Genomic DNA, 22,266 nt, shown 5'->3' on the forward strand with positions numbered 1-22,266 from the left:
CCACTCATGGGAACAAAAAACACAATATTGCATTTTTGGCACTCTGTGTTGAGTCTTTGGGACTCAATAGGACTCCATGTAAAACTAGTCCAGTTTTCTCCTTTAAAGCTGCAGTTGGCAAAAAAATTTTGATCATATTCACTGAAACCGACACTCTGCTCCGACGGAACATAAAGCCGGCTTTAGAAAAAAAAAACCAACACTTCTACCTCCACCTAGAGCCTGTTATTTGTTTTGCAAAAATCCACAGCTCCCGGTTCTTCTGGTCCAATCAGAGCAGGGCTGTGAGATCTGACGGTCAATCACAGTCTGGTGCGGATTGACTATTATTTTGTGTTTATTTAACCCTGTTAAGAATAAACAGGTCAGCTTCTCATTACCAACCACTGTGGATTATTCAAACTAACCTAATTAAGTTGGCTAGTTGTTCTTAAGAGTAGAACCCTTTTCAACATGAGTATAACAAAGTATATATGAGTATAAAGTAAATATATGAGTATAAAGTAAATATCTTTAATCTTTAATACATGCTTGGATCGGCCGATGCCAAAAGCTACAATATCGGTATCGGAAGTGCAAAAAGCTGGATCGGGACATCCCTAACCAAGACCAAATAATCTTCAAAATGAGCTCGGCATCGACCGTTTGGCACGGTGCACAAATCTTGACAATTGGGACAGAAATAATTGCATGCCATGAAGTACTGTGCAATTGGTGGAAATGGGCCAGAAGTGTGCATGTGACTAACGCAGACAGGGACCATTGCATTGACAGATCACTGGTGGGGGGCACAACCATTGGTTGAAAACATGATGGGCCATCACTGTCCTTGCAATAAGACACTCAATGACAATAGTAGTTACTCTTCAAAACTTTTTAATTGAAGACTGATCAGGCAACCTTTATCGTGTTCCAATGGTGACTTGCCACACTCTGATCAGGTTGTCCGTGTAGCCAGCAAACAGGGTCTGTTGGACAGGAATTAAGTGTCAACACACCATATACAGAATTTGTTTATGAAGAGATTAACACTTGGAACCTAATGTATGAGGCATGTACAGGCATACGACTCAGCAATCTCTATTACCATTTTGACTATTCCATAAAATGTTAATGTCTTTGCATCAAAGGCACTGATCAAATGGCTAGAAAGAAATCAAGAGGCTCCCAGTCATGACTTGGAGGACTCCTGATCCATCCATGTTCAATTTTTACCAGTGGCGGTCGGACCATCAATGCCTTTAAATGTGCATTTTGCAGTGGAAAAAAAAGTCTGCTTGTAGCCAATCAAATAAAAAAATAATTACTTATGGTTGCTAGGGTACTGAAAAAGCATGGCATACTGTCCATTACAGAAAATCACTGACTTGATGAACCAGTTTTGAAATTCTAACCAAACCAAATTAAAGCCTATTCAATCTCCAGTTTTCGAAAGAAGCCTTGCCATTCATCCATATCATCCTTCATACATGAGGCCCTAAAGTTGTCAATAAACCCATGTTGTCCTCCTCATATTTGCAGGACTATCAGCACCATAAGTCAGAAAACTTTGTGATTAAATATAATCATCGGAGGTTTCCAGTGCAAACAATGCACTGGAGCCATGATTATGGGTCACAGATAGATGTATATCTAATATTCTGGTGCTCTAAGAAAAATGGTATACCTGTCCATCTGCAGACCAGGCCAGGGATGTGCATTGTGGGGGTTCAGCCTTGCTGTTGGTGCTGATGACTTCTTGTCTCAGCTCATCAACAATGATCTTGCCCTCAAGATCCTGTTGTAACACAAATGAAAGTTTAAGGTATTTTAGTTTTTCCAAAGCAGTGTTAAAATTTACAAGTCGATACAAATCCATACCAATATTAAAAATACCAACATATTCCAGGTGAAGAGCCATGGGTTTTCATTGATGACTAACTAAAGCAAATTGATTTAAAAATAAACCCACTGAAAGTCCAATTCCATGTATTTTGCTGTGGTAGCAAGAATAGAGCTTAAATGCGGAAATCAGGGCTGGACATCTTACAATTACCTAAACCTGCAAATGGTCCCAGCAAGTTAGACGAGGTATTTTCCAAGAGGTGCATATTTTCTTAAAAATCATAGCTTTAACATATCAATTTAAAAAAGATCTTGTGGTAAAAATATTCTTTGTAACACATCTTCTGATATACATTTGAAACAAAAAACAAAAAAAAAAAAAAAAAAAACCCTCATGTGTCATCATTTTAAGAGTAAAGTTAACTCATTAAATGTCATTGAACACAGTTGACAACAGTCAACTCAGTCATTAATCTATGCAGAATTAACACAAAATTAACAATAACAGTCGACATTTCCCATCATTTTGTGGCTTAGCTCCACATCCTAACCTCAAACTAGTTACATGATATGTATAAAAACAGAATTTCATGGATTTTAATCATATGATTGTTTCACCCCAATAGAGTAGTAGACAAATAATTAATCTACTGATACTTAGTGCATCCTCAACATTTTGTTCAAAATGGCTGCCTTTCCGAAGTTTCCTGTCAGAGGAATTGACATCTGTAGGCGTCATGCTTCATATTCAAAGTCTTTGTGGATTTTAAGCAGTTTTATAACAGAGTTGACAAGAAATTTGACAGACAAATTTTTATTTATTTATTACTTAAAATCTCGGTAACACTTGACACACATTCACCATTAATTAGCTGCTTACCATCATGTATATTAGTAGCATACTAGCCATTTGTTAGTCATTATAAGTCACTAATTAATACCTTATTCTGCAAGACCTTATTCTACCCTTAATTAAGAATTTCCCCTATGCAAGCTCCTAATTACCCCTTATTCATAGTAAGTTGTTGCATATGAACTATGACGTAAATATGCATGGCTCAGCATGGGGCTTGTAAAGTGGTACCACAAGAACAGTTATTCACCCCTAATAATACTTATCAAAGATGGTCTATTCATATGGAACTAGACACAAAACCACAAGCGCTAATAGTGTACAAATAACTCCTAATTAAGTCTTTGTAATGCAGAATACTGTGTTCCCTATTCTAAAGTTGGGTCTTTGTTCACATTTAATTCACAATTACAAATGGCCAGTATGCTACCAATATACATGTTAATAAGCAATTAATTAATGGTGAATATGTGTGTCTTAATATAAAGTGTTACCAAAATCTCACATAATACAGAAAAGACATTGTATGGAACTGATGTTAGTAAATTAATCTCCAAAAAATTGATCGTTAGACTTAACATTATGTTTAGTCAAGTTGAATGCATGAATCTGCAGAGACAGTCTGGGTGTAGAAGTCATTTAGTTAATATTTTATGGATAAATTGGGTCTAAAATAAATATAAAGCATTGTTATTGGTTAAAAGTTGTTTTATTAGCATAACTGTTAAAAATTGATTCCATAAAGATTTACTTTTTGATAACCAAATCTTTCATGGAGACGCGAAACATATCCCGAATTATAGAATGACCCACATATGGACTTTGCAAACTCAGGGGAATATGGTGAATAAGTATATGTTCCTTTAAATAACGTGCATGACACTTTCTAAATGTCAGTTTACATTAAGCAACAGGATAGAATACCTCTAAATACAAGCAAGACAGCTAATTGCTACATTTGTTGACGGCCCATTTAGTTAAAAACACAGATGCAATAAGGAGCGTCCACGTCCTGCAGGGACCAGTCGCAAATGGCAATAACTGGATCTGCTTGAACATTTCAAACCATTTCACCAAAAACAGTAGTTAGGAGCAAAACTAATTTTCTTACCCAAATCTTGATGCTGGGGCCTGTGGCAGCACAGAGCCAATAGCGATTAGGGCTGAAGCAAAGAGCATTAATGACATCACCACTATCAAGGGTGTAGAGGTGCTTGCCCTCATTCAGGTCCCACAGCATGGCCTGACCATCCTGTAAACAAACAAGATCAGCTAGTCAGTGAGCACCATTACATTACCCACTCCAAGAACACCAATATAAAACCCAAGTTCAGAAACAGCCTCTTTATCATCACAGTGATACAGGTGGTATTAAATGTTTACATCATATTGAGAGATCAAATGGTGAGGGATTTGCATACGGTCAGAAGTTACCTTTCCACCTGAAGCACAAAGAGAGCCATCAGGTGACACAGTGACTGTATTCAGGTACCCAGTATGGCCAATGTGGTTGGTCTTCAGCTTGCAGTTAGCCAGATTCCATACCTGTAACAATAGCATTGAAGCATTCATGTAATTATATCCAGTATCTGAATAATCTCTATGGCTGCAGGATTATGGCCAAAATTATTATGATATGATCAATATTGATCATGTTTAATAATTGATTTTAGTGACAAACATAATGGTCCCACTATTTGGCTCACCACAATAACTCAATTTGTTGTTTTTTTTATTATTCTACAGAGCCCAAGATAGGACCCAATTGTAAATGCACTTACTGTAGCACCCCCACAATCTTGGTGAGAATTACAATTCTGCAAGATCCCTGCATGTCCAGGTCCCCACTTGGTGACACCAAGTACTTATAGGTTTGAGTATTCAAAAAAGTGCCCATATAGAAGATACCTCAGTGACTATATCAAAATGGTGTTTCCCATTTCCCAGTGGGGATCAATAAAGCATCTATCAATACATTGAATGCATGTTTAACAATGCCTTTACAGACCACTAGGGGGCTGAGGACCACTGACTGAAGGAACTTGTTCTAAAGGATCAGGCTGCCAGGACACAAGTAAACAGATCACTGACTTCAAAGGTGACAGGAGACCATTCGTCTTATTCACCCGGTGGCCAGAACGAGGCTAAAGCATACACTTGCCATTACACCTCAGTTCAGCAGATGGTGGTGGTAATGCACTCTGTTTGCAAATTGCCAAAAAAAAAAAAAAAAAAAAAAAAAAAAAAAAAAAAAAAAAATTCACTGAACAGTCAAGTGAAGTGAACCCTTTTTCAGCAAGCTTTTTTTGGCAGTTTGCAAACAGAGTGCATTACCACCATCATCTGCTGGACTGAGGAGTAATGTCAAGTGCACCCTTTTAGCCTTGTTCTGGACGCCAGGTGAAAGGTGAATAGGAAAGAGGGTTTAAAAAAAAGTTCTTCAAGGTGAACCAAGACAAGGATTTTTCAACATCTGTAAGCACATTGCATTGCTACACCAAACAAAAGTTATTTGCTTTTTGTTTATGTGCGTTACCTCTCTGAACCCTTGCCAGGTATGTACCAACTGTAGAAAGAGAAACTCTAGAAAAGTAAGTCCCACCAGGCCGTAGTGATTTTTAGTGATTTTTTTAACAGCTAAGAGGGTTTTGGGCAAGACAACACCCCCCTTAGCCTTTTTAAAATTGCTAATTTACAACCTCTTGGGGCTTACTGCCTGATTAAATGATACACCAGATATGAGAACAGTAATTTATTAGTGGCGTATGCCCCTCATAACATACTGGGAGGTGCTAAGATTCACCGATAGATATCGGTAACCGATCTGAACGTTACAGATGCAAGTGTGTCGATATGCGAACCCCTACATCAGTTTAAATGTTCAATGAACCGGTCAATGCCCCGATTTTAAAATGACAAATCGGTTGTGTCATTACTTGTGTGACGTTAACGTGTGTTGCACTATCCTGAATGAAGTCATTTATTCAGTCGCTAACAGTCAACAGCGAACAGTTTTTTAAGCTGCAGCAAACACGCCTTGTCTGTTTTAACTTTGCTCAGCCTCCTTCGGCATTCTCTTTTCCATGGGAGCCACCCCATCGCTCAGGTGAATATCTTAAAAAGTTAACTGGGGAGGGTATAGGATATTGCCTACCGGTCATTGTTGATGTAACAATATTGCTTCTCACGCGTGTTAGTAGCCTCCTTATTTATGAAAGGTAATCCAGGCACTTTTCCCCCTGCCACTCTCAACTTAAGGCTAAAGCTACACCTCAGTTTTAAACTATCAGTCTTTCAATTCAGTCAATCAAGGAGAAATTATAAACCCAGTGACATGCAATTTTAATTTCACACCATAAAGTAACAAAAATAACAACTTCCCAGTAGTATAGCCTAGCCATTTCATTATTTTTTAACAAATGTTACTCCATTTCATTATTAAATTAAACAAAATGTTAACTCGACTGTATAGCATTTTGAGGCCCCATTACATCATATCCTATCGAATCGCAAAGAATCGTTCTGTATTAACACGTATCGTTTCTGAATCGTAACAGCTTATACAATCATATCGAATGAAGATGCACACCCCTATTACATACTGCAAGCCATAACAAACCAATCACACCACTAATACATGTGACAGGGTTGGATGTAGTCAGTGTACTATTCAACATTCAGCATTACTCACCTTGACCATTTTGTCCCAGCCACAAGACACAATGATGGGGTTACTGCTATTGGGGGAGAAGCGCACACACGAGACCCACTCTGTGTGGCTCTCATCCTACAGGATTTCAGAAAGGGAAAAAAAAAAAAAGCATTTCAAGCAACACCTCATCTGAAATTAGTCTAAAGCAGAACACTACCTACAAAAATTCTCAATAAATCAATATAGTTGCTGACAATTCATAACAGTAATGTTGCTCATTTATGTCAATCAACTTTTTCCATAGCGTGGGCATTTTAAAGTTGTCCTTTCAGGACATGTCATTTCTGTAATAGACATTTTAATTAAGGAGTGCCTTGGCTATCAAAATTCTCTCTTTACACTGCCTCTTACACTTTTTCCACAGCTCAGACCAACCTGAATGGTGTACTTGCACACACCCAGTGTGTTCCAGAGCTTAATGGTCTTGTCCCGGGATCCAGACACAATCTGACGGTTGTCCGCAGAGAAGGCAACACTCAACACATCCTTGGTATGTCCCACAAAGCGACGGGTTGTGGTGCCACTGGAGATGGGTGAAGCAGACACAGCAGGTACAAACAGTATCTTAACCAATTGTTTCACAATTGTCACCACTAGAATATTCAATTTAAATTGTATTAAACAAAAACTAGTAGAGCAACCTTTCATGAGACATCACTTCATATAGAAACTAGTGCTGCAAAGTTTCACATGCTGTACTCTCATCACTTACGTAGTAAGGTCCCACAGGCGGAGGGTACCATCCCAGGAGCCAGACAGGGCAAACTGGCCATCAGAAGAGATGACCACATCACTCACAAAGTGAGAGTGTCCCTTGAGAGCACGTTGGGGGATTCCGTAGTTTGTCTCATCACGTGTCAATTTCCACATGATAATAGACTTGTCTGTAAAGACAGATCGTCAAAATTAGGACCAGTACTGGCAACTTGACAGTTCAAAGTCTAACATGGCTATGGATTACCAAAGACCCACCCCACAATTAACTAATTTCCTGACTGACTCAACCTGGTTACAAATAAATGTTTATTACAGAAATTCAACACTTCAGAAGTAATCATTCCCAAACAGTAACTCAATTCTGTGTGGCTGAGACCAATATTTCATCCCAACCAGGCAGATTCAGGAATGACTGAAAGCTCAATGGCAGGCCATTTGAAGCAAAGGGAGAGACCAGCCACATGGCACAGCCTTGAACCCATGTCTCTGAAGCTATAAAGCTGCACTGAGGCTAAACCTCCGTTTGCATCTAAATGACCAGGTCAAAACAGAAAAATCACCGCTTGCAACGTTTTTGTTGTCGTCTAAACACCACCTGAGAGCCAGACCAGGTAACTTGCTCTTTCCATCCACTACACATTGTTCCCATGACTGCCAACTAATTTACCCTCACTATTCGATGGAAAAGCTTCACCCATACAAAAAAGCTGGCATTCCTAAAGATGAAACTGCCTATCCAAGGTGACAAAAAAAAAAAAAAAACATTACCGATATAAAGCACTGCATTATCTGGACCATATGCCACATGACTTTTGTAAACTGGTCATTCTCTTATGGCTCAGTGACCTCTTTAGAGTGCAAGACGATACATTATTGCCTTAGCACTTATAATCCTTCAACAGGAGCCAATTTTCTGAATGTGATGCCTTGAATAAAAACACAGAATTGCTGCTCAGTCAATAATGAAGTAAGCAATCTCCAATTATGTTTTGATTGTACACCATGGCAGTCTCACCTTTCAGAAATGGTATGACACTTGGCTAAGGACTTGGAAATACTAGAAAACCCTGACTAGATGGTTGAGAGGAGGGCCCCTATATTTCAAGACAGCCTACTTTCCTTAAGCTTAAATAATGTGAATATCCCCAAGATACTATAACTGTATGCAAGACTGCTACAGGCACTAGCCTTTACAAGCAAGACTTAGGGTGCAAAGAGAACACCACACTACGGTAGGCTACAAACAAAACCAATGACAGGTTAGGGCTGTCAGTTACTCCGTTCTGTCAAAAAGCAAAGAAATCAGATAGCAACACCACATGTTACAACTCTGCATACAAACCACGATGGAACATAAACATACAACATATCACAAGCTGCTCCCGTGTGCATTGCAACAACCACTAGACAAACATTGCTAAGCATGGTTAGCCACTAACATTACGCCAATTCAGCACCTTAACTGTTCACTTGGCGCTCCTACTTCAGATTAACGTTAACGCTTGCAGCAAAATATGGTTAAAAACATGTTTAAAGGTTGTTTCGCCATTACACATTGGTTAAACAAACGTTTTTCTAACGTTGACGTTAACTTTTACGCGCAAGCTTTAGTCTCCATACGTGTGTCACTATGTTCTAACTTAAGTTCAGTGGTAAGGTTAGCGTTCGCGTTAAGCCTGCTATATCCTATTCTGTTCATCTCAGTTAACATTGGGTTATTTAGACGTTCATAGAGAAAATTAAGCGTTGGTATCTTTGCACATTATTATGTAGCTTAAGAAAACATGCTGGAAACATAATTTAAACAGCAAAAAAAAGAAACCGGCTTCGCCCATGTCCGTGGCGCTGACGCTTTGAGTCGTCTACCAAGCTAATTACGTTTGCTAGTCATGGTTGCTAATAATGACGTCCACCACAATGATAGGACGGACGATGGGTTTTCGATTTAAATGCTTAAACGTATTTGACTTAATACGGGACACACCATTTTTAACATGTAAAGGAATCATTAAGAGGAAAAAGACAAACACCATCCCAGCCAAGGCTGAGAAAAACTGTATTTTCCCCCAAACTAAACCTAGCAGGAACCTACCGCGCATGACCCACACCGCGAAAAACTTACCTCGAGATGCAGACAGAATCATATCTGGAAACTGAGGAGTTGTGGCGATTTGAGTGACCCATCCACTATGCCCCTTCAGGGTACCTCGAACAGTCATCTGCTCGGTCATTTTGGCGAGTATAAAAGTGCCTCTTAGAAGAAGATGGAAACAGATTTTCTTGGAGGGCCAAAACCTCCCTGCTCCTCTCACTATCAGGCACGAGTAAAAGGAAGTTTAAACTCGGAAGCACACCATTTCACTGGGGCAGCACTTCTTCTGAGATATTCGGGCCTACACGAACTGTATATGAGTGATAGCGCCCTCTTTATGATCGGAGTTGGCAAAGACTCCCACGGTTAACTTATTTCCTTTACAGTGTATCTCACACGTAGTAATGTTTAGCATTGTAGGCCTAACATTTAAATTGATACCACAGAAAAAAATAGTAACTTTGTGAATTTTCACTCATTGTTTGCATGAGTAAATACATACAGAGTAAACGGTTATATTGTCAACATGGCTTTTTGTTCTGGCAGGTGATACAGGAGCCTGCGCACAAGCAAGCTCAGGTAGTAGGCTACAGCTTCTTTCCAGAGGCTAATTCTGCTGAACAAAACTAGCCTACACCTCCTGTCTAGCATTTGCACTTAAACTGGATTACTTAATTGCTTACCTGGTCCTGGTTACTCTTTACTTCTGCACTGTTTACCTGCTTACACTGACTGCACTGCACTGATTACCTGTTTACATTTACTCCTGCACTGTTTCATATAGATAGATAGATAGATAGATACTTTATTGATCCCCAGGGGAAATTCAAGGTATATATACCCTTAAATATACCCTTGCACTGCTAACACCCAAAACGACACATTATATTTATTTTTATATTTATTATATTTAGTTTTATATTTATATAAATAGTATATAGTATATATATACTATTTATATAGAACGTCTATTTATACTCTCTGTTCATAACCCTCTATACTCCTTAATCTGTCACTGTAGACATGTCACCTGGAAAACCTATTTATCCAACTATACACTCTGCTAAATGACAATAAAGTTGAATCTAATCTAATCCAATAAATGGACTTGTCATTTTGATGGCACTGACATGTTGATTAGCCTACAAATTAAAATAAAGCATTTTGAGCCAGTTGCCTACTTGTGCATGACATCCTGTGTGTGGTCATCATTTTTTGGGGGAAATATGCTAGATACATTTAAAATTGTTAAAAATTGAAAATAATTTGACAAATTATTTTCAAACATAATTTTCATCAAACCCTAATCTTAAAGTTTTGGATTTATTCAATTTTGAGAGAGAATTAACTGAATTTGGGTAAAAATGTCAATACGGTGTAACCACAAAAACATGAACCAAATAAGCACTTGCTGAAAAGATTCTCTCCAAAATCTCTTCTAAAATAATCTGGCATGATCTTGCACAAGAACTTTTATATATTTAATACAAGTAATGAAACCCCATTGTTCTGAATATTTTAATTAATATGGGGAATCATGTCTGTCACATCAACCACTTGAAATGTCAAGTGGTGTAACCAACATTTAAGGAGCCATTTTGTAAAAGGATCATGTGACAGGAAATTATGTCACAGAGAAGAACCCTTGAAGATCCCTGCTATGAGTCAAGGTTAGTAACTCTCTTAAAAAAGTAGCATAAAAGTGTTTTATGCCATGGTCAGGCAAGCTTAGGTTACATGTCAAATGGTATGACCTCCTGAAAATATTGATAAATCATAATTATCATAAAATATTGAATTTAATGTAAAAACTGTGTTTGAATATTCACATAAAGGTCAAGTGTGTACATAATTGTCCATAATAATGCCTGCAAATGTTGCTTTTAAATAGAAATGTCAAATGGTGTAACTGGTTGACTCCTTTCTGTTTGAGACCAGTTTGATCAGATTCAGGGCCAAGTGTATGTAATTTTAGGTGCCAATTATATTTGTATTGTTTTATACGTTAAATAGTGACTAACTGTTTAGCATGAACAGTAGCTTTAAAATGGTTTAATTAGATTGTAATTCAAGCGATTTTTGACATTTCATGTATACATGTACATACATGTATTTAAATTTAAACTTCTCATAATTCATTTTAATATGTTTATTTATGTAATATGTTAATATGTTTAATTTATGATGTATGTAAATTGTATGTTTAAATTATAAATAAATAATATAAATACATGTATTATAAATAAAGTATACTTTTTGTCCCCCAATAGATGCCACTTACAAGCAAGGAAAACGTGTCTCGCCACAGAGCGCATGTGAACGCAGATCCTGCTGTTGGTTGGTTGTTAAGAAAATTATCATACACACTCTTTCACGGTTATTGTCTCTCACACACACAAATTGGGCCCTATTGTAGCGATCTGAAATGCATGGTCACTAGCAGATAGCGTTAATACATTCAGGGGTTTGTCCAGTCCACATTCGGGGTGGTTTTGTTATCAAACGGCTCTTATATTTCTTAAGGCGGCTCTTATGTTTCTTAATCAGTAATTCCCTTTAACAGCAAGCAGCGCGCATAAGGAATCTGCTTGAACGCAAGACCGTATGGAACAGGTATCCCACTAAACTATGCTTTACTAAAACCTAGCAGAGTATAGGCTACACGCATCTGCACTCGTCTATTATTTGAACTCATAAAGTAAAATAACTTCACCATGGCCATAATCAACGACAAAACAGTTATACACAGTTAATTACTTTCACTATTGATTGACAATGGGTTACAATAGAAAATATACTGTAGCCTGAAAAAAGCAACACTTACCCCAATAATGTTCAAATGACTGAATAAAAAACCACAAGGAGCAGTTGCTGCTTGCTTACATCTCGTGTCTTCAGCTGTGCTTCATATGCGCCTTTCGCTATAGACCAGGTTTTTCTTGGCCAGTAGCGTAATGCTTTTTAGATGGTGTAAGATAGTGATTTTTAGATCATGTGCCAGACCACACCTTATGTGGATAATTGGCACACCCCTGGGCGCATTGTTTAATAAAAGTGAAGTGTAAGATAAGAAAAAGCTTTGCGTCGGGATAATAATACGCTTTTGCCGGGTTTTGCAAAAATAGGGCCCTTTATCTCACTCTCTTTGAAAACGATGGATATAGACTGAAATCGTATGAGAACTGAACTGAAGTTAAATGGAACACAAGTTAATCCTGTTTCTTCATTGATGTTATGAAATTATTTTTGATATGGAGTATGATGAATGACATGAATATATATTAAAATATCCAATTCAGTTTACTTTGATGCCTATTTTCTGTGTCAATTTCTTGTCCTATGCTATAGACGTGTTATGGTCAGTTGGTGTAACCGATTTATGTCAATTGGTGTAACCAGTATTTTGTCTAAAAGACTAATATTGTACAAAAAAGTTAATATGGATAATGATTTAATACCCTACTACACTGTAATAATAGCTTTGACCATTTTTATGGTCAAAGAATAGACATAAAACAAGATGTTTACAGCATATGGTCTTGCTCAGTATAATGAAAACCCCATATAATTTAAATTTAGAAATAAATGTAAAAAAAAACATATTCTCATAGGATGTTACTAAATAAACTACTAATTTCATGAAAGCATTTGCATGAACTCTAGGAGGTGTGAAATATTAGATATGTTTCAGTTTATGTAGTTACACCATTTGACAATTTACAGACTGTCAGTTCTATCTTTTGCTAATAAAATAGTATAAACGTCATATTAAATAATATGAATACAACAGAAATACAAAGTATACACTTTAACAAACCTCATGCATGTTTTGTTTTAAAGTTTTAAACATATTTTTGAATTGATCATCTTACCAACCCTTATATGTCACTGACCCTTGTACAAATTGTTTTGAGAAATGCATGACTGCCTTACATAAAGGTATAAGGTTGATATAGTAAGCTACCAAACGTCAAAAGATCCTTAAAGTGCGAGTTTGACATTGTATTTTGCCGACAGTGCATGCGCACTGTGGCCAGAGCTAAGTCAGATGTACAAAGTGGGCAGAGTCAGGCCAAAGTTAATTAATAACTGTACCCAAGGGTGATGTGGCCACTGAAAATGTGCGAGGTCCCCTCCTCAGTGGCAGATAAGATGGACAGGTTAGCAAACGGGTTCATCAAGAAGTGGCTGGGACTGCCAAGATGCCTGTCAGATGTGGGGCTATTCGGGAGGAACATTCTCCAACTGCCATTGCAGTCCGTCAGCCAGGGATACAGGCAGGAAAAGGCTCGAATGGTGCTTGAGCTGAGGGAATCCACTGACCAGCTAGTGAGAGCAGCTGGCGCCCAGGGAGGAAGTGGAAAGCCCAGGAGGAGGTTGACATGGCCATCAGCAGGTTAAAACACCAGGAGGTCACTGGAAGAGTCCAGGAGGGTCGAGCAGGGTTGGGGAGGGGCGAGACCCCCCTCTTCTGGTCCAAGTCCTCCAAGGAACAGAGAAGAGCCATGGTGGTGGCAGAAGTGGCAAGGACGGAACAAGACCGTCTACGTGTCAAAGCGGTGTCTCAAAGCCGGCAGGGAGGCTGGATGTCTTGGGAAGGCGTCACAGGCAGGCCCATGTCATGGGCAGATCTGTGGAAGACCCCCCAAGCCAGACTCAGCTTCTTAATCAAGTCCACCTATGACACTCTGCCTTGCCCCCGAAACCTCAACCTATGGTTTGGCGCGGAAGAAAGCTGTCCCCTGTGCAACACCATCAACGCAAGCCTCCAGCACATCCTCTCTGGATGCAAGACGGCACTGTCACAAGGCCGCTACAGGTGGCGGCATGACCTGGTGCTGAAAAAGCTGGCAGAGGTGGCAGAGGCAGGCAGACAACAGGCCAACAGCCAACCTCCTGCCCCAGTGAGACGGCACATCTCCTTTACTAGAGCTGGGGAAGATCCCAAACCCACCCACCAGACAGCAACACCAAGACTCCTCTCACCCGGTGGCGAGTGGACCATGAGGGTTGACCTGGGGAGACAGCTCCATTTTCCAAGGGAGATAGTGGAAACATCGCTCTGGCCAGATCTGATCTTGTGGTCAGTTCCAGACAAGACCATCCTGATGGTGGAACTTACTGTCCCATGGGAACAAGGCATGGAGGCTGCCAATGAACGCAAACGTTCCAAGTATGCAGACCTGGCAGCAGAGTGTCAGGAGGCTGGCTGGAAAGCCATTACACGCCCTGTTGAGGTGGGGTGTAGGGGCTTTGTGGGCGCCTCAACAGTTCGCCTGCTGCGAGACATTGGCTGCACAGGAGCAGGGAGCCGGAAAGCCATCAAGGAACTGGCGGAGGAGGCAGAGAGGGGCAGCTTCTGGCTGTGGCTGAGGAGGAGAGATAGAGGGTGGGGGCAGAACACCTAGGGCATCAGCAGGGGGTGGCAGGTAGAGATACCAGCCATCGCTCCGCCACCAAGAGATGTACTGGGGTTAAAGGAGCGAAACATCAGTGACTGGTGGTCCCCAGCTGATGACCCGTTCCTGCCCATAGGTGTATAGGGGAACACACTTGCATAGAGTGCACTGGTGGAGGTGCGTCAGGCAGCAATGCCCAGCAGGTATACCAACAGCCTGTATCTTCAAAAAAGATAAAAGATCAGAATCAGAATTTAAAGGTGCTCTAAGCGATGCTGGGTAACATCACTTCTGTTGACTTTCAAACAAAACAGAGAGCTAGCTCGCTACTTCCTCCCCCTCCCTCCCGTGCTGCTCCCGTGCAATTGAAACTCTCCTAAACACGCATCTCATCTGTGATTTGCTGGAACAGTTTATGTTTTTATGGGCTAGGTTTGCCCAGGTTGTTTTTGTTGCCGTTTTTAGAGCCTGGGCTGTCCACAGAGGTTGGTTAGGTAATGAGCACCTTAGAGCACCTTTAACTCTGGTTGCATGCAGTGGTTAAAGTAGGATTTGGCAGGTGGGGGAACCCTGATATCAGTGTCGGTGCACGGGGGGAAAATGACTCACCGTTGACAACATATTGAGTATTGTGGTGTAGCAATACTTTTTTGACAAGAATTGCTAGTATCTTGGTCACCTATGTCAGTGAAAATAGCACCCATATTGATTGGACCATGGGTGTCACTGTAGAACTAAGGTTGTAGTCAGGGGCCAATTCCGTTAAGACTTTTGCGGACATGTTTTGGTCCATGCTGTCACCCTATTTTTTTTAGGTAGAAGACACCCATAGGTAAGATATTAGGGTGGTTGTCAAGCTGATTTGGTTTCCTACTCAACATGACATGCCAACAATAAATGTTGAATATCTCCACAATCACGAGGACCATATAAAAAAGGTATCAAATGAAAGCAGGGCTGTCTGTAGAAGTATCAGAATGGACATTTATTGTACAGTCTAAGAGACAACATAACTAGAACATGAAAAAAACAATCTCCGCCTAAAGAGAACCAGTTTTCAAAGGATATCAGCTTGGAAACATAACATAGTATCCCCAAACCTCTTTCAATCAGTACCCCTATCTATGGGAAGGAGTCAAGCCAAGTTTAAAGCTTGTAGGGAGAGACAGTAACCTGACAATAGCCAGATGAATGTCGTTCAGCTTAGCTCCGCCTAGCTTCACTCACATCCATCTGGGACCTCTTCCATTGAGAGTGATTTCTGCAACCGACTTTATGGTTCAGCCAATCAGGACGCAGGGCGGGAGTTTCATAGATGTGACATAGCGTAGAAGCGACTGTGAGACTGTTATCAGCGTCACGGGTTGGCTTCGATGTGAGTGGTTGAAGTAGCACGTCAATAGATGACGGACAAGTGGCTTCTTCAATCATATGCAAGCATTTTTTGATTAGGCCCAGCCTTCTGAAGCAACACTTCAATGGATCGGTTCCAGATGGATAAGTGGAGCTAGGCGGAGCAAAATTCATCTGGCTATTGTCAGGTTAGAGAGACAGTGCAATGCTGCACAAGTTAAAATTCTTTAATGTCAAGGCAGAAATGTAGAACTGTAGATGTTGGTATATGGTGCTATTTGACTTCATTAATGTACCAGGTTGTAACACAAATTATACTTAATTGACATAATCAATATAGTTATTAATTCCATCCTAACATAACTGCTCTCTCACTTCTTTAGGGTTGGGGTAAGTAACTAGTTATTAGTAATAACTATATAATAGTCGTATGGCAAAGGTATGTTTTTCCCCATTCAAGCAGTGACACTCAGGTAGGCAGCCAATAGAAGGCACCCAGGGACCATGTCCATGTGCTTAGTCTGAGTCCTGGTCAGGGACACAAAAGAAGAGTTTACTGTTTTGATAATGCATACTTTCCCAATACAAAACATGCATGCATGCATCCAAGGGCAAAATATGAATCTAATCTACAAAACAGGAAAAACAATATCATGGCAAATAATCTGAAACAATAACTGTCTGTTTAATTGATGTGAGTACCTGAGTATTCTTGCACCAAGCTGCACAGGCACATCCACATTCCCCACTACAAAATATTCCACTTTTTCGACATCGACACTGCCTGGTACGGCACTGATTTCCACTTTCCTTGCATCCACATATTGTCAGCTCCAAGCACCTGGCCTGTACCTGGCCTGTTCTTTGGTTAAAATCTGGGGGACAAGCATTCCATCCTTCATGTGCCAACTACAACTGGTTGGTGAGGGCAACTGTGGATGGGTCACTAGTGACTGTTTCCAAACCTTGTTAGATAGTGGGCCCTCATGAGGTGCAGAGACAAGGCATGCTGACTTGGTGGTAAAGTATCCACATTGGCTTTCACTTTCCGAAACAGGACACAGCGAACATCATGAAGTGCTGGTTGTTTTTGGGTCATACAGTTTGCAGACTGTTCTGCTGAGGATAGAATGTCTGGACTTGGTACTTCATCCTCACTAAAGTTGTGGAGAAGTCACAAAAAAAAAATTCAGCTTGACAACCACCCTAATATCTTACCTAGGTGTCTTCTACCTAAAAAAATAGGGTGACAGCTTCTACCAAAACATGTCCTGTCCTAAAAGTCTTAACGGAAGCCCTTTTTTAGAATTGGCCCCCTGACTACAGGGACAAAGGCTTGGCCCTCGACGAAATGCTATGAATTTTAATACACTTCCACATAAACAATAAATGTGTCATAATTCACCATTCATTGCTTGAAATGTTTCACAGGTCATGCATGGTAATGATGATATTCACATGCCCATAATGCATATTCGCCATAGCGCCACCAACTGGCAACAGAAAGAATGGCAATTACACTGATGTCACATGATCAATTTTAACATACTCATCCTAGACCAGGGGTGGGCAAACTGCGGCCCGCGGGCCGGATCCGGCCCGCCAAGCACTTTCATCCGGCCCGCCGAGCATTTCATTTGGTTATCAGGCTGCTCGCTATTTTTTTTCCTGCGATAGTTGGTTAGCTTTACTGCAAACTGCTTTTCACTCTCCTTAGAGAACGTTTACAATGTCAATGTCAAAACATCATGTTAAATAGAGATAACATCATGTTAAACTAAGTTAACTCTTAGTTATCTCCTTTGCAGCAGATCTAACGTGAACATTATGCAATCCATTTAATTGGGAACGTGTCTGCACTCACGAGAGGGAGAGAGAGCTGCAGGTTCTGGCTTGTCATTGTTGATAAGTGATATGTCCTTCTTATAAGAAACTTTTAAAAGGAAATCTTGAAGGCAACAGTAGTTCCCACTACTGACCATTTAAAAACTGTGAGAGGGCCCAGCCGTAGGTACAGCACTAGCCATAGCGGAGCAGGCAGAAGATCATTGAGAAATAAACGTGAATTAAAGCGACTGTCTTAAAGCGACAGTGCACAATTTATACATTTGTTAAACAGCATAAAATTAGCAGTATTTGTAATCAATTCACATTTTAAAACAAATACTTTTCATACTAAATTATAGGCTATAAAAAATGTATTTTTTTTATGTGTGTGTCGTGGGGGGGTTGTTGTGCGATTTTCAAAACCCAATGTGGCCCTTGAGCCAAAAAGTTTGCCCGCCCCTGTCCTAGACGGTTTGTCAGATTCATGTGAAATTTGACAAACATAATGCCAAGATAGATAGATAGATAGATAGATACTTTATTGATCCCCAGGGGAAATTCAAGATGTTGCTGATGTTAAATTGTTAAGGGATTTTTTGATATGTTGTAATTTATGTTATGATTTTAATATCTCGCCACATAAACAGGAAATGTGTCATAAAGTCACAGTGCATGAATGAATGGTCTGAAACGTCTCAGGTTAATATTATGATTATGATGATATCCAGACATCCAATGGGCCTGCCTGGCATAGCGCTACCACCTGGCTAAGCAGGATATGTGCCAGAAATGGGCAATGCTTTGACTGATTGATCTGAAATTTGACAAATATTAGATATCATTATGAAGATATTCATATGTCGTATTAACATGCTTGGCATAGCGCCACCAATTGGCAAGAGAAGGAATATGTTTTTTTCCCCCACTTCTGTTGGATATCGCAATCAGATTCATCAGATTAATCAGATTAGCTATACATGACATCTAAACACCCAATATGCCTGTCTGGCGCCGCAGCTGGCCAAAGTCAGAATAGTTTTTGGAATTTATTAAAGATGCCCTGCCACACATATATCATTACTTTGTGGTAATGTCTGAAGTTCTACCATGGACTCTATAAAAAATGTGGAATGTTTTTGTGGAAAACATGCCTTGGTTACTTTGTTTCAAGCCATTCTAGCGTGGCATTGAAAGCCTGCAGGAAGACTCAGCTCGATTTGCGCCAGTTCTCATTAATATTCAACGAGCTTAGCTGCTTGACTCTGATTGGCTAACAGCTAGTAGGTTTCGTCCATAACATGACAGCCATTATCAACTCATTTTAGCTTCATGGCATGAACTTTGCTTGGCTAGCGAGTGCTAGCATTGTCCAAATGGGCATAAATAAAACCTGCTAGGCTAGCGAGTGCATTAAACCTGTATAACATAACAGGTTTTAGAATACTCTAAAAGCAACATGGGATGTTGATATGAAGCCATGAATGAATCATCATGCCTATGATCCAAACATAGACTACATCAGCGGTCCCCAACCACCAGTACCGGGCCGCAGGACATTCCTAACCGGGCCGTAGCCTACGACATGAGTTTAAAAAAAATGCATGCGAACTAAACTAAATTTAATTCGCAATAATGTAACGTTTTTACATGGCATAGGTCTATATGCAGTTGTTTGATTGCACGCATGTTTGCATTTCACAAGGTCTATTTTCTTACGTCTGTCTGTCCCGCCTTTAACACTTATACATATTGCCTTCAGCGCTGCGCAGCCTCAGGTCAGCTCACTTCACTTGATCAGTTCTTGGCGAACGGTAGTGTCACACGAAGTTAGCTAAACTGCTAGAATGAGCAACAAAAAACAAGCATCTTTAGCAGGTCACTGGTCAGAGTGTTTGAGTTGCGAGAGCCGCTGCAGAGATTTCTTACAGAAAAAAAGTCACCGTTAGCTGCACATTTTAGTGATGAGGACTGGGTGTCAAAACTCGCTTACCTGTGTGACATATTCGGGTTGCTTAATGACCTCAACCTGTCACTCCAGGGGAGAATGACGACTGTCTTTAAACTGGCAGATAAAGTCGCTGCATTTAAAGCAAGCTTGATTTGTGGGGACGACGAGTGGACCGGGGTGTATTTGATATGTTCCAAACAGTAGTGGGGGTTTTGGGAGAGACTGAGGCAGGGCCCTTTCTCTCGCAGCTGGTGCGCGATCACCTTGTTGCGCTTTCAAATGAGTTTGAGCGTTACTTCCCATCCTCCAAAGATCCACGGCAAACCAATGAGTGGGTCCGCAACCCATTTGTCAATATCCCGAATAGTCCTAACTTGTCAGCGCAGGAAGAAGAGCAGTTGATCGAAATTGCAAATGACGGTGGTCTTAAGAGTGTGTATAAGGAAACCTCTCTGGCGGGTTTTTGGATCAAAACCAAAGCAGAATATCCCGAGATAGCCGTAAAAGCACTGAAAACATTTCCCACCACGTATCTATGCGAGGCCGGGTTTTCGGCAATGACTGCAACTAAGACCAAATTGCGCAATCGACTGGACATTTCAAACACACTGAGGGTGTCACTGTCTTCCATCACCCCCAGATGGAAGCTTCTTGTTGCAGGGAAACAAGCAGGGCTCACACTGATTATATTCGTAATGCACGTTTAGTTCCCATGTTTTGTTCCCATATTTTGTTAAGCATGTTCACACTTTAGCTTCAAGTTGTTCAATATTCATAGTTCATATTGTTCAATTTTCACTTCTTCAAGTTCACGTTTTTCACAAGAGATCGTTACCTTCACTGTTCATACATAACTGGAGCTAGTTCTTTTCAAGTAATAGATAGATAGATACTTTATTGATCCCCAGGGGAAATTCAAGACTCAAATTCAAGATTCAAAATTAAGTAATGCATGCACAACACATATGGAACATGGAACCCCTGACCCCCCCCCCCCCCGGTCTGTGAAAAAAAATAGGAATCAAACCGGTCCATGGTACATAAAAGGTTGGGGACCCCTGGACTACATGATCAAATTGCCTAGTTAGGCCAACTTAAATTGTCTGGGATAAACCAAATCAACTCTCCACTTTGCAGTTAATATTTATGCAACGTTAGAACATGTTGGCTTAACAAGTTAACAGTCCAGAACACAGAGAAAATTGCAACAGAAAGTTGCCTTTATAATCAACTACTATTTGTTCCAACAGAATTTAAACAAAGCATTTATCAAATTGAAAAAAAAAAAATATTACATAAGAAGTCAAATAAAATACTGTTACTGTAATAACTGTACCACATTATCCCAAGCTTCAAAGAGCTCCCCATATCTGTGACAGGCAGACGTGACACCGCTAAATTCTCAGCTTGTTTATACCCCACACTGAACGCGTAAGAACGCTAGGCCCATCACTCTGGAACGGCTGCCTTGTCTCGCAATAAACAGCGGTGGAAATCCCGACACTTTTTCAACTGCATGAAACCTAACAGTGAACCATCAAATATCTCCCAGATTTCAGTGCCCATCAGTCCCAACATTTAGCAATATAATCAAACAGTCCAAAAGTAAATTAAATCCCAAACCAAACCTAAAATTGTATGCTTTTGATAGCCTACCGTTATGCCGCTCCAAACGAAACGCATGTCTAAATGCAGCTTAGAAATTAAAAAAAGCCTGCCTCGAATATCAGCCTGCCTCAAATGAAGATGCTGTGCTTTGCAAAAGACCCCAGCCATAATTTGAGGATTTACGCTAAGCAAGTAGCCTGGATTATTTTATGATGGTTGTTAGTAGACAAACTGGCTTCAGATATCCAACAGAGTGAATATGAGATTGTGCAGTCTTACAGTAGATGGCTGTGGTTGCTGTGATGTGATGCTGTTAATGGGGAGTTTTACATATAGTTAGCGCAAACCCTATAGGTTATTATTTATTTCGCTTTTTTATTTTATTAGGCTTTTTTTCCTTATCAAAAGCCGTCTCTTCAGCACTACGGGAGACATATCCCTCACGTCCCCCGTGCCTCCTGCGTGCCTGGTAGCCACCTCACCAGCCAATCAGAAAAGAGTATCTCTTCTCTCCGGGTGATAATGAAGAATAAACGCGTCATGTCATCTTTGGCCAGGTGCGAGGCCCCATCAGACGTGAGGCCCTGGGCGACCGCCCCATTCGCTCTTGCGACGGCCCTGTGTCTACAATCCTGTGTTTCGCCACTGATGGACCCGTATTAGTTTGCTTACCAGGCAAAGGCAAGTCAAGTCAAGTCAAGTTTATTTATATAGCGCATTTCATACACAGGGGTCATTCAATGTGCTTTACATAAACAAAACCAAACAATAATAACAAATAAAAGCATAGAAGGGCAATATAGTCAAATAATAGTTCAAAAGGTAAAGATCATAATAAAAAGAAAACATAAAACACAAGGTAAAAACATTTAAACATAAAGAATAATTAGTAAGCAAAAACAAAAACAAATGCAAAAGTAGTAAAAAAGTAAT

General features: G+C 40.2%; 1 protein-coding gene and 1 long non-coding RNA gene across 2 annotated transcripts; one reads left to right on the top strand and one right to left on the bottom strand.

The window, feature by feature from the left end:
- Positions 1 to 859: 859 nt before the first annotated feature.
- rack1 (receptor for activated C kinase 1) lies at positions 860 to 9,443 on the bottom strand. Its single transcript, XM_042073553.1, has 8 exons — positions 9,229 to 9,443; positions 7,102 to 7,273; positions 6,765 to 6,912; positions 6,369 to 6,464; positions 4,112 to 4,222; positions 3,789 to 3,929; positions 1,667 to 1,777; positions 860 to 968 (listed from the first exon to the last, which is right to left on the bottom strand). The coding sequence occupies exons 1-8, from the start codon at positions 9,335 to 9,337 to the stop codon at positions 903 to 905; spliced, it is 954 nt and encodes a 317-aa protein (XP_041929487.1). The 5' UTR covers positions 9,338 to 9,443; the 3' UTR covers positions 860 to 902.
- Positions 1,543 to 20,933, top strand: LOC121693868. Its single transcript, XR_006025606.1, has 3 exons — positions 1,543 to 1,626; positions 6,662 to 6,666; positions 20,922 to 20,933. It is a non-coding gene; the product is annotated as an uncharacterized LOC121693868 (long non-coding RNA).
- The last annotated feature ends 1,333 nt before the right edge of the window (positions 20,934 to 22,266 follow it).

This window comes from Alosa sapidissima, chromosome 20 (assembly GCF_018492685.1).
Source record: "Alosa sapidissima isolate fAloSap1 chromosome 20, fAloSap1.pri, whole genome shotgun sequence".
Classification (NCBI taxonomy): Eukaryota; Metazoa; Chordata; class Actinopteri; order Clupeiformes; family Clupeidae; genus Alosa; species Alosa sapidissima.